General features: G+C 47.0%; 1 protein-coding gene across 3 annotated transcripts in view; it reads left to right on the top strand.

The window, feature by feature from the left end:
* The window catches only part of MATN2 (matrilin 2), a 166,610-nt gene that overhangs the window by 83,888 nt on the left and 69,434 nt on the right, over positions 1-13,288 (top strand). For 2 of the 3 annotated variants that reach the window (XM_069600543.1, XM_069600542.1), the window contains exon 5: positions 6,854-6,976. The exons of the other annotated variant lie outside the window; for it this stretch is intronic. In XM_069600543.1, coding sequence (XP_069456644.1) covers positions 6,854-6,976 — 123 coding nt within the window. The remainder of the gene's footprint in view (positions 1-6,853; positions 6,977-13,288) is intronic. 3 annotated transcript variants of the gene reach the window in all.

The following is a 13,288-nucleotide window of genomic DNA, read 5'->3' as shown; positions in this document are numbered from 1 at the left end:
GAAGCATGTGGGTATCAGGGGTACCCTGAGAACCACCAAGACTTACCCTGTGCCCCTCAGAGCTTACAGCCTGGGTAAGAAGGATGAGCGAGGAAAGCCTGACAACCCTGTGTTTCAGGTGCTGGGTCCATTCACCCATTCCCAAGCACTTGATGAGCCCCTGTCATGTGCCAGGCAGTGTGGTAGGCACCAGGGATGCAGGAGACAGCAAGACAGCTGGATCCTTAGCTGTTGTGAGGATTCCCAGTGTCTGTAGCTGGAGACCGGCTCCCTGATGTCACTGTCCTCTGCTGGGAGAGGACTATCTCTTGCTGGGGACGAGGAGAGGTACAGAGACTCGGGAAGAGTTTTGTTCCTGTCTCACTCATCTTCCCAGGACCCAGGACCCCATATCTAGTGGAGGAGATATTGCAGGACTCTAGGACATCCCTGTTGGGAGGCAGGGGGGTTGGGACTCTGTCACTGTTCTTTCAGCAAATGAACACTTATGGGACACCAATTCCATGCGCTAGGGCACTGGGGAATCAAATTGAGTCACATCAGCTCACTTTCCCGTGAGGCCGTCAGACTTGTGATCGGGTTCTTCTAATACTGTGGGATAAATACTGTTACTAAGTTTTGGTTTGTGAGTTCAAAGTGCCTACTGTGGGATAATACTGTGGGATAAATGCATAAGTGCTCTAGTAGAGCCATGTGTAGAGAGCTCAAGGAGCCCAGGGGAAGAAAACGTGAAGCCCCGCCAACCTGGAGAAGGCTTCCTGGAGGAGGTGACGTCAGATTGAAGTCAGTAGTCATGAGTGGGAGTCATGGGGTAGAGAAGGCTTGAAAGGGTAACGGGAGCTCTGAATTTAGAGCTTTTCCCACCCCCCACAGTTTTATCATCCTTCACTGAAATCTACCCAGGCTGTGAGAAAAAGAAGTGCTATTTCTCTAAAGAATAAAGAATCATCCAAAAACATCTGTATTTGTTTCCAATGAAAGCAACCACTGCCAGAAAAACAACAAAGTTGTTTTGTCAGAACCTAGTCTGTATTTATTCCTTTGTCTTTGTTTAATTAAATTAATCCCTCAATGGTTTCCTTTGGGACAGTACAGATCACTAGTGGCCATAAATCCCCAATGTTCTAAAAACAATATGAAAGGCCCGAGGCCAACTGGCAGGCCTGCTGTTTGTGGGATGTTCTTCTGGAATGCAAGCCATGATCCTCCTGTTCCTACCACACTCTGCGCCTTCACGTAGCGTCCAGGGTCTTTCAGACACTTGGAGAGAGGTCCAAGGACAGGAAAAAAAAAAAAAAATCGAGATTTGTTTAAAAGAATCTGAGCCTGGAGACAGTAGACAAAGGCTGACTCTTGTGTCTTTCCCTGGATGAATATGAGGACTTTTTACCTGGGAGTTTCAATGACTCAGCCTGGCTGCACACTTGGGTTATCTGGGAGCTTCGGGAACACTGCTGCCTGCACCCCGGCCCTTGCTGCCTGATTCAAGCTGGGCGTATTTGCCGAAGGGCCCTAGATGGTTCTGATGGGCCACTGAGGGGGTGCACGCTGCTCTGACGGATTGGACCCTGCAGGGCTTCAGGGCTGTCCTGTCCCAGAAGGAAGGAGCACCTCGTGACCTCTCTGCCTACCCTGTTGGGGGGAGTCTTGGGGGAGAAATGGTTATTGCTTCAAGATCTTGGTTCACTGCTTTCATCCACATTTTTCAATCTATTTCAATTGGGATTGGAAATTGGCCGCAAGCTTGGGACTTGGGGGTTGGTTGTACCAGTGTCCTGGGGTGTCATTGTCCAGCCATTAGGAGTTCATGCAGAGATGCTCCTCTCCTGATTAGGGAGCCTGGCAAGGGAGACACTTTATTCATTTATCCATACACTAAATCCTTTCAATTTCCCAGAGCTAAAGTAAACTGTGATGCCACCAAAGTTACTCTTCCACAGCACAAGTCAGGTGAGACAGCCCTTGATTTTTTTTTTCATTATTATAAAAACTCTTGGTATAAACTCTTGTTAGAAAATTCAAAGACAGATAATTATTGCTTCAAGATCTTGGTTCACTGTTTTCATACAATCTACATTTTTCAACCTATTTCAAATGGAGATGGGAACTGGGCCTAGAGGGATAGACGTAGTTCAGGGTACTATGTCTGTGTGCTAAGTTGCTTCAGTCTTGTCTGACTCTTTGTGACCCCGTGAACCATAGCCCATCAGGCTCCTCTGTCCATGGGATTTCCCAGGCAAGAATACTGGAGTGGGTTGCCATTTCCTTCTCCAGGGGATCTTCCCGACCCAGGGATCAAACCCGGGTCGCTTTCATCTTCTGCACTGGCAGGGTTCACTGCTTTTAAAATGCTTCTTTCAAAGAGGTTCTTTTGTAACATTGATTTTTTTTCATTATTATAAGAGCTCTTGGTATAAACTCTTGTTAGAAAATTCAAAAGCAGGTAATTATAAATAACAGAAAAAATGAAACTCTCACCCCTCCTTGGTAACCACTGTTAGGCAGGGTTCCTGCTGGACAAAGAGAGGAGGCAAAGCAACTGTGGGAGCTGAGCAGGGGGACCCAGGTGGAGGAGTTCCCACCCCACCTTCAGAGATGGGCTTGAGGCTTGGGGGCTGGCTGTTCCAGTGTCCTGGGGTGTCATTGTCCAGCCATCAGGAGTCTGTGCAGGGACGCTCCCCTCCTGGTTAGGGAGCCTGGCAAGGGAGACAGGGTATATACGTCAGTATATAAATGCCTATGGCATTAACATGGTGATACATGCCAGGAAGGGCTTCCCAGGTGGTTCAGTGATGAAGAATCCACCTGCCGATGCAGAAGCCGTGGGTTCCCACCCCGGGTCGGGAAGATCCCCTGGGGTAGGAAGTAGCATCCCACTCCAATATTCTTGCCTGGAAAATTCCATGGACAGAGGAACCTGGCGGGCTTCAGTCCATGGGGTCACAAAGAGTCGGACACAACTGCATGACTGAGCACGCACGCACGCACACACGCCAGGAGGGAAAAGTCAGAGGTGCACAGACACGCGCTGACAGCCAGTGGGTGTGGCCAACAGCTCTGACGGACAGTGGAAGGTCCTCCTGTCAAGAAGTTGATTTTCCCGTCCGCACACGCGCAAACCAAAGCTACTTTGGCATGGAAGTCAGAGAGCTACCACTTTGTTCCCAAAGAGGTGGCTTTCATTTATCCGTACACTAAATCCTTTCCATCTCCCAGAGCTAAAATAGACTGTGATGTCGCCAAAGTTACTCTCACAGCACAAGTCAGGGAAACGGCCCATCTCCCTTTCTGAGACGTCCCCCGATGAGCAGGGTTGAGACCAGGCAGCCTGCTCCCAGGCCCTCTGCCGTCGGTGTCAGTTGTCCTTCCGACGCCCCCTCCTGCTGCTTCCCTTGGAATTCCCGGAACGGGGGTCAGCTCCCCTATCTGTCCTGCTTTTTCCTCCACTTCTGCACGTTTACTGTCCCCTCAGCTCCAGGTGGATCCTCTTCCTTTTCTCCGTGTCTCTTGCTGGCCTCCGCGTCTCTTGCTGGCCTCCACGTCTCTTGCTGGCCTCCGCGTCTCTTGCTGGCCTCCGTGTCTCTTGCTTGCCTGCCAGCCTCTTCTGATTGATCCAGCTTGGGCTGGCCGTAATCCATCCCCGTTCTGAACTCCCGTTGTATCAGCAGCACCTCTCTTGTGGATTTCTAGCATGTTCTGTTTTGTATTTTAGTTATTTAGGGTGCATCTGATAGCTACTCTGGCTCTCCCAATCCTCAAACAGGGCTAGTTTTTTCCACATGAATGCCTTTTGCATCCACTGTTCTTTCAGTCAGAAACACTCACACACATATATGGTGGAGGCGGTGGTTTAGTCACTAAGTTGCATCTGACTCTTGTGACCCAATGGATTGTAGTCCACCAGGCTCCTCTGTCCATGGGATTTCCCAGGCAAGAATACTGGAATAGGTTTCCAATTCCTTCTCCAAGGGATCTTCCTGACCCAGGGATTGAACCGGTGTCTCCTGCAATCCAGGCAGTCTCCTGCATTGCAAGCAGATTCTTTATTGCTGAGCCACAAGGGAAGCCTATACACACACACACACACACACACACACACACACACACACATATATATACTAGTTTAGTTTCAGGTATGCAATATAGTGACTCAGTATTTTACATTTCCACTGCATATATTATGAAACAATCACCACAATAAATCCAGTTACGATTTGTCACCATATTAAGTTGTTACAATATTGCCTATTATATTTCCTATGTGTACATTATATCCCAGTGGTTTATTTATTTTACAGCTGGAAATGTGTACCTCTTAATCCCCTTCACTGATCCATATCCCCAATCTGTACCTTCTGGCAACCACCAGTTGGTTCTCTGTATCCATGAATCTGTTTCTGTTTTGTTATGTTACTTCATTTGTTTTATGGATTCCACATATGAATGAGATCATGCAGTATTTGTCTTTGTCTGATTTATTTCACTTGGCCTAATACCCTCAGGGTTCATCCATGTTGTTATAAATGGCAAAATTTCATTCTTTTCTATGGCTGAGTAATATTTCATTGACTCTATGTAGCACGTCTTTATCCATTCATCTGTTGATGGGCACTTAGGTTGCTGCCATATCTTGGCTATTGTAAATAATGTTGCAATGAACATAGGGGTGCATATATCTTTTTGAATTAGTGTTTTTGTTTTCTTTGGATAAATTCCACTTCTGTGTTTTATCAGAACTGCTCTTCTTAGAACTTCACCTTCCTAACTCTTAGAATACAAGCTGCATGATGGCAGGAGCCCCTTTGTTGGTTCACACTACATCCCCAGTGCCTGGGACAGAGTAGGTGCTTTGTTGATTCAATAAATGAAAAGTATTTGATGGTTCCGATTTTTCTTGTATCTCTGGCTTAGGCTTGTAACTAACTGTAAATTTTGTCATTCTTCAATTACTCACTATGATTTTTGCATGAGCTGAAGTTTCTTCTGATTATTGTTATTTTCCCTATATCTGGATCCATGGGAAATATCAATTGGAGTTCCCAATTGGAAATATAAGATAGAAATAAGATAGGTAAAGAAAGGAATTTGCATCTGTAATTTTTTCATCTACTTCATTGATTTAGGAGTGAAAATAATTCTTTTAGCATTTTAAAACCAGACTCCTTCTTTGTGGAATTTTAGACCTAAATATTTTTTAATCTTATGATGTAGCTTCTATTTTTTAAAAAATTAATGCATTTGATAGAGGTGCTAAATATGTCAGCTTTTATCTTTTTATCATTTGATATTCTACATTTATCAAAAAGTATAATAAACTATAAAACTCAAAGACCTAGGAGGTTACATTAAAGTGTAGTCACTGGATTCAGGGATTAATCAAACTTTCTAGTGAATTAAGTTTTTACCATAGCTGTCACAGTGATAACTTTTAACCAGAGGAAGAAAAAATTTTTAATGTATTCAATCCCTTTAATGCTCTCTGATTTTCTCCAAGTTTAATGGTAAAGTCACTGAAAGAGCTAGTTATGAAACCAAGTCATTATCCTTGCTGAGAAATAATGTCATAACGTCAGCCAATTTCTTCAAAGGGGACACTGAGTCGATGAAGGATTAAAAATGCCTTTAAACTTTTCATCCTCTGATATATTCTTAGTTCTGTGCACTACTGTGAATGTATTCTTACATTGCATTTGAATAAAGAGCCAGAGCTCAGCACCTTGTGGACACATAATAAATATTTGACTGGAATAGCATTGTTAATCACCATAGAGGAGCCTGTTGGGCTACAATCCTACGGGGTCACAAAGAGTCGGATGTGACGGCATGACTTTCTCTTCTCTTCACTTCAGACCATATATTGATTTCTCCCTATCTTTGTTATCTCTACCCAAATTCTTCTGGCTTCCCATTTTCCTTCTTTATTACTGGGATGCATAAATGGAACACAAAGAGGATTTTCAAACATCCTTCTGATAGAGAAATGGAATGAGGGAAAGTATGTCTAAAGAGACCAAGGCAGACTTGGAAATAAGGGACTCTTCCAGACCTGCTGTGTTTTTGGTGGAGTAGCAGGTCTTTTCGCCGCGCTCTCTCCCAGCTTCTGCAAAATGTCAAAGACAGCACCAAATGATCTTGTTGAGACTGTGTACATAGGTGGGTGCATTGGTGAGACTGATTACAAAGCCTTTAGGTTCTCAGAGAATACGAATGGTACTTGATTCGGACAAGCACAAAGGCCTGCTCATGATAACTTCAATCCTCAAGAACCATCCATCATTCTCCTGCTACATATTGATGTTAATTTAAAAATTTCTAATGCATTTAATAGAGAAGAAAAATTCCAGCTTTGAAAAATGTGCTTTTATGTATACATAAGTGGCTGTGTGTGCTCACTCACATCTGTCTCTCTGTGACCCCATGGACTATTGCCCGCCAGGCTCCTCTAGCCATGGGATTTTCCAGGCAAGAATACTGGAGTGGTTCCTACTCCATTCCCTGCTCCAGGGGATTTTCCCAAGCCAGGGATCGAACCCTTGTCTTTTGCGTCCGCTGCCTTGGCAGGTGGATTCTTTACCACTGCACTACCTGGGAGGCCCTTACATACATAGAAACTCACCCAGCTATTAACAGAGGTGCTCTCTGGATGGTAGGACTGCAGGTGGGGAGATTACAGTTGAATTTTCTTTTCTTTTTTTTTTTTCATTTTCCAAAATTTCCAAAATGTTCCAAAATTTCTTATATCACTTTCAGTCAAGAGTTATTTTTCCAAGCGCTGTAGAGTTGCTCATTGACGGCCCTGTGCCAAGAGTCACCTCCTTCTGAGCCAAGTTCTAATGGTGCCGCTTTGCCCCAGTCCAGGATCTGTGTGCAGCGGACGACCACGGCTGTGAGCAGCTCTGTGTGAACCTGCTGGGCTCCTTCGTCTGCCAGTGCTACAGTGGCTACGCCCTGGCCGCGGACGGAAAACGGTGTGAGCGTGAGTGTCCCGTCCAGCCTTGCCTGATGGGGAAACACCAGGAGGGAAGAGAGAGGGGAGGCCACGCATCCAGTTGCTCTCCTTTGAGTTTCAACCAAGTGCTCCCAGTTCTCTGTCCTAGTTGTTAGTCACCATTTGAATTTTAAAGACTTCGTTTGTGGCTGAGCTTAGCATTTTCCCAGTCTGGGTCCTCAGCAAAAGGCATATTTATGATAATCTAGGTTAATAGATCAATCCATTACTGCTTCCCTTGGCAAGGACCGGGTGGATTTGCATTCAGTTTGGAGCGGGTGTCTGGGCTGGTCTGCCTTCAGTAGAGTTCAGGTGTTATACGCGAGGTTAGGTGGTGATGGGTGGCATTGCTGAGTGGCACCTCAAAGAGGTGGGCAGCCTTCCTTCTAAGCGTGGATCTGCAGTTCAGAGACGGTCCCAGGGACCGCCAGCTGTGAGAGGCCAGCTGTGGGTAGTAGTAGCGTTAGTCGCTCAGTCATGTCCGACTCTTTGCGATCCCACGGACTGTAGCCCACCAGGCTCCTCTGTCCATGGGATTCTCCAGGCAAGAACACTCTTGTGAAAAAAAAAAAAAAACCACTCTTGTGGATTGCCATGCCTTTCTCCAGAGGATCTTCCTGACCCAGGGATCAAACCCGGGTCTCCTGCATTGCAGGCAGATTCTTTACCATTTGAGCTACAGGAAGACCAAAAAACAAACAGCAGCCTCCAACACTGGCCGCAGCTAGGAAGTCTCAAGGGCAATACTTGGAACCACAGGCACCACTTGCAGTCAGCTGAGTGGCTTCCCACTCAGGCGACTCCACATTTCAGGGGCTGTGAGAAGGGGGGTGGCATCTCATTTCTTCAGTGACAGGTAATGGTTTTCCTCGGCACCTGTAGAGCAGACCAGTGAATCCCTAATATGCATGTGGCACCTCCCAGCCTGTCTGCAAAGCCCTTTAAACCCGCACAGACTCATTAGTCTTTCCACCAGCAAGCAGTGCCTGGCATAGTAGGTGTTCAATAAGCTGAGCAGGGTACTTATGAGGCAGACAATCCATAAGGAAAGGAAGGAAAAGGACTTGATTGGCATCAGAACTGGAGCCTTCCTTTTCCAAGTCTAAATCCTCCATTTCTTGTTCCCTGTTCCGTTGGTTTCAGAGGACCTGTTCTGTCTTGCTTCCCACAAACAGTAAGTGATGATTTGTTTTTGCACATGGAACTTACACTTTCCAGCAAACTGTGATTCTTAGCTGGCAATGTGGAAGGAAAAAGCAACAAAACAAAAGTATAGGTGGAAAAAAAAAGTAAAGGTGGTGGCCTAGTCTTTGCAGGTGATGATGAGAATAAAATGGGTTTGTTCGCTTGCTTTTACACACTGATGGAGATGGAAAACCAGCTGCATCAGAAGTCTACAGTGGAATTGGTCTCCTAAGCCTTAGAGTTGTTTTTTCCCCCTTATTCTGTCTGTGGTGACCATGATAGGTAGCAGGGTACCACATCCATTAACAATGGCAAAACAAGAAGTCAATCTGGAAACACCAGCCCTTTTTTTTTTCACTACATTAATTTTTATTATGCAAGTACCTATTTTCATTGAGAAAGTTAGACGAGAAAATCACTATTATAGCTTGTCGTATTTTCTGCTGCTGCTGCTGCTGCTAAGTCGCTTCAGTCGTGTCCGACTCTGTGCGAACCCACAGACAGCAGCCCACCAGGTTCCCCCATCCCTGGGATTCTCCAGGCAAGAACACTGGAGTGGGTTGCCATTTCCTTCTCCAGTGCATGAAAGTGAAAAGTGAAAGTGAAGTCACTCAGTCGTGTCCGACTCTTTGCGACCCCATGGACTGTAGCCCACCTGGCTCCTCCGTCCATGGGATTTTCCAGGCAAGAGTACCGAAGTGGGGTGCCTAGACCCACAGAAATATCTACTTCTAGACATTTGGTTAATGCTTAACAAAATGAGGTCATATGCTCTATCTTGTTTCACATAGTTTTCCCTTGTGTGCCTAGTCACTTAGTCATGTCTGACTCTTGGCAACCCCATGGACTGTAGCCCACCACACTCTTCTGTCCATGGGATTCTCCAGGAAAGAATACTGGGGTGGGGTGCCCTTTTGTCCTCCAGGGGATCTTCCCGACCCAGGGACTGAGCCCAGGTCTCCTGCATGGCAGGCGGATTCTTTACCCACTGAGCCATCAGGGAAGCCCGATTTTTCCCTTCAGTTCAATTCAGTCGCTCAGTCGTGTCTGACTCTTTGCGACCCCATGAATCGCAGCACGCCAGGCCTCCCTGTCCAGCACCAACCCCCGGAGTTCACTCAGACTCGCGTCCATCGAGTCAGTGATGCCATCCAGCCATCTCATCCTTGGTCGTCCCCTTCTCCTCCTGCCCCTAGTCCCTCCCAACATCAGAGTCTTTCCCAATGAGTCAACTCTTTGCAACCCTTGAAGTGAAGTCGCTCAGTCGTGTCCGACTCTTTGCCACCCCATGGACTAGTAGCCTACCAGGCTCCTCCCTCCATGGGATTCTCCAGGCAAGAGTACTGGAGTGGGTTGCCACTTCCTTCTCCAGGGGATCTTCCCGACCCAGAGATCGAACCCAGGTCTCCCGCATTCCAGGCAGACGCTTTAACCTCTGACCCACCGGGGAAGCCCCTTCACAACCCTTACCGGTTGTTAAATGGGTAGAAACTTTGGGTGCTGTTGGGTCAGAAGGAGATTCCACCATTGGAAGTAAGGCCAGGGGATGAGCTTCAGGAAACAAGGCCAGGGCGTCTGGGAACTTAGGGTGAGGGAAGGAGCAGGGCAGGCCCAGAGCTTGTGTGCATGACAAGGGTCAGGGGCAGTTGGAGCCAGGGCTGGGGCAGGGGACCTGCCGTGGCCCTTGAGAAACTGGAAGGCAGTGAGAAGCCCAGTTCTCTGGATGTTGCCAAATAATTGTCTAAGGGTCCCTGTAGTGGAGAGCCTTTGAGTCTCTAAGGCTTTTGCTGAGACTTCTGGAGTTTGACATTTACTGAAGAGTGTCAAGCATGAGAGGGGAAGCTGTGGTTGCCTGGAAGCTGTCATGGGCCGTGTTTGCTAGAACATGCTTTGCTCTCGCTGCCGCTGTCAGCATGTAAGAATGTCCGCCCTCCTTGGAGCCGGGGTCAAACCAAAGAAGGGGAGAACGGGAGAGACTATACGTGACTCCAGCCTCATCCATCAGATGTTATCCTCTTCCTCGTCAACCAAATATTTGACCCATTGGAAGCTGAGTGTGCAATGATTGAGTGGCCGTGGACCTCTGTTGCCAGTTACTTTGGTTAGGGAGACTGAACACAATGCCAAAGTGTCAAGTGCTGCTCCGTGAGGCTGTGCTGAGTACAGAGCAAATGATGGAGATATTAATAGAGGCTCCAGGAGGTCAGAGAGGAGGGAATCCTCATGGCCAGCGTGGGGAAGATCTGGGTGAGGAAGGACGGGTAGCGATTGGATAGATGTCCAAGGCGACGGGAGACATGAAGGGCAGCGATCGTGTAGAGGAGGCCGTGCTCCCGAGGCTTGAGGACTGAGACCACCTGTGTGTCGGGCCGGGGTGGGGGTGTGGGAGGGTGGCAGACAGAGATCTAGTAGATGAGAAAGACTGTCACCACAAGAATGCCAGGTTGAAGGCTATAACCTGAAGACACCAGTATGAAGGGACTTGTTAAAGATGGCACGGCCAGGTATCATTACAGCAGGGAATTCAGAGGAGAAGCAGAGGCTGCTAGGGACCCTGGGAGCCTTCCTTTAGCCCCTGCTCTAGGTGGTCTGGATGTGGATGGGCAGAGAACGATATGACTACAGGACATTAATCCCAGTTCATCCAGAGGGATCCCAGTTTATGGCGGTTGGCTCAGTTCTCGATAGCACTCTCTCTCACTTTGAAGGGGATTCCATTCTAAATGAGAGATTATAAGGTCACCCTAGTTAAGGCCAGCCTGACTCAAACAGCTGAAACGGCTAGCTCTGTTGAAGCAGAGAATTCCTGTAGGTGCAAAGCAGGAGATGGAGTTGAAGACATCAACCAGAATATTCTGGAACCAGAATATTCAAGGCTTTGAACACCAGGCTGAAGAGTCTGAACTTCATCTCTGATAAAAAGACACTAAAGGGTTTCTGATTGGGACGGATAAAGGCAATGCCTCATTTTAGAAAACTTGGTCTCATGGTGCAGGACGGGATGGATTCCAGGAAGAAGAAAGAGGGCTGGAAAGACTGATTAGGAGACTATGATAGTCCTCTGATGGAGGGTGACCAGGGCCAGGTTTGAGTAGCGACTGTAGAAATGCAGAGAAAAGGAAGGGGTTGAGAAATGAAAGGAGGTGCAGGAATGAAAGAAGGCATGATGAATAAAGAGGAGGAGGAAAAGTCACGATTGAATCCCGGGTTTGAGCTGCCATGATTCTGAGAGTGATGGTGAGAGTGATGGAAACAGATTTTGTTTTTTAATGTTTTCATTTCGGGCTGTGTCAGGTCTGAGTTGCTGCATGCGGGCTTCTTTATTGATGGACCCTCTAGTTGTGGCACACAGACTCAGCAGTTGCCCCGCGAAATATGAGATCTTGGTTCTCCATCCGGGGATCAAACCTGAACCCCAGTATTGGAGGGCAGATTTCTAACCCCTGAACCACCAGGTGAGTCCTGGGAACAGATTTCTTAGAGAAGATAATAAGGATCCGGTGGGTTTCAAGCTGAGATGGGACACCTGCAGGGACACGAGGAGAGGGAACAGAGGCCGCACCAACGCCAGGAGGGGAGGGTGGGACGAGTGGAGCAGGCAGGAGGCAGCGCAGCCGGTTCCTTCTGAATTTCCATTTCCAGCGTTCACGTCTGTGTTTGTTTTGAAAGTGTCTGGACCTTCAACACAGTAAGACCTGGGCTCAAATCCCAGTTCTGCTACTTGCTAGTCATCTGTCTTTTATTTCCGAGCCTTGGTTTTTTTCATCTGTAACACAGAGTAGTAATACCTACATCACAGATTTGGTGGGATTAAATTAGATATCGAGTACAGTTCCTAATACACTTGGGCAACTGTTGCTGTTATTGTTATTACAACACATGTGATCACCATCATTGTTTCCTGGATGCCATGAAGTATAGAGTTAGGAGACAGTGAAGCCTGAGCCTTGGGCTCAGTCACAACATGCAGGGAGCAGGCGGGGGACATGGGGGCAGGGAGGATATCTGCGAAGAAACCGCCTAAGGTGGGGACGGAGGAGTTGAGGAGAGATGGGCAGGAGAACCAGAAGTCATGCACTAGGATGCGAAAGAGAATTTCTAGGCCAGGTCAATATCAGGGTCACGCCCCAGCGAGGCCAAATGGAACAGAACATAGAGAAAAAGCCACCGAGTTGAGTCACTGGTAATTCATCTCAGCCAACATTTCCAGACTCTCTGCCAGGCACTCTGCTAGGCGTTAGGGACCCAAAAATGACCAGGAGGCCATTGCTAATGATCAAGAGGGGTGAGGTAAAGGGCAGATTTCAAGGGGGGAGCAGCGAGGGGGTGAGAAAGTGGGGATAGCAAATCTGACCTCACGGGAGGAGATTTGCTAGAAATTCACCAAGGCCAGCTACTGTGAGTGGACCCCACGGGAGTGCTTTGACTCATCCCAGAATTATGACAGTGGCTGCATGAGAAGTCAGTTCTGAGCCAGGAGCAGGACCTTTGAGCCAACATTTCCACACTTTCTGAGTTAGTGGAACCGTAACTTCAAGGGCTAGAGTTCCATTTTTTCTAACTGCTCATTTAACTCTGGATGGAACTGAATTTGTTTCAACATTCAGGTGATCAAGGGTGGATTACTCACTACAGAAAGTCCTCATTTTGCTTTGGTGGAGTCTTGGTATTTGTAACCCAGCAGCTTCCACTAAAGCTGTATTAATTTCCATCCAAAACTGTACATTTTTCAAACACCCTTAGGCTTCTGTAAAGCAGTTGAAGGGCAGAGTCTGTACATTTTTAAGAAAAATTTCCTGGTCCTTTACATTTTTCATCCATGCCTGGTTCTAGAGTAATTTTGGTTAGCAAATTGCCTTAATTAAGCTCTGTCTCTGAGAGTGAGTTTTTTGCTGTACTTGCTCTCCTGATGTTTACTTACTGCCTTGTCTTTTTGGGTAACCTGGGTCCTGTTTGCATCTTACCTGCCCAAGCAGACTGTAAACCCTTGGGGTGAAGAAGGTACAGAAGCCAATTCCTTTAATTTTCATCTTTCACAGAAAGATGACTTGTAAAATGTTTTTCTTGAATCATTAAGATTGACTAATCACAATCTCAAGCATTCGTTTTTCTAAA

This window comes from Ovis canadensis, chromosome 9 (genome assembly GCF_042477335.2).
Source record: "Ovis canadensis isolate MfBH-ARS-UI-01 breed Bighorn chromosome 9, ARS-UI_OviCan_v2, whole genome shotgun sequence".
NCBI classification, from domain to species: domain Eukaryota; kingdom Metazoa; phylum Chordata; class Mammalia; order Artiodactyla; family Bovidae; genus Ovis; species Ovis canadensis.
This window is presented reverse-complemented; position numbering and strand designations above follow the sequence as displayed.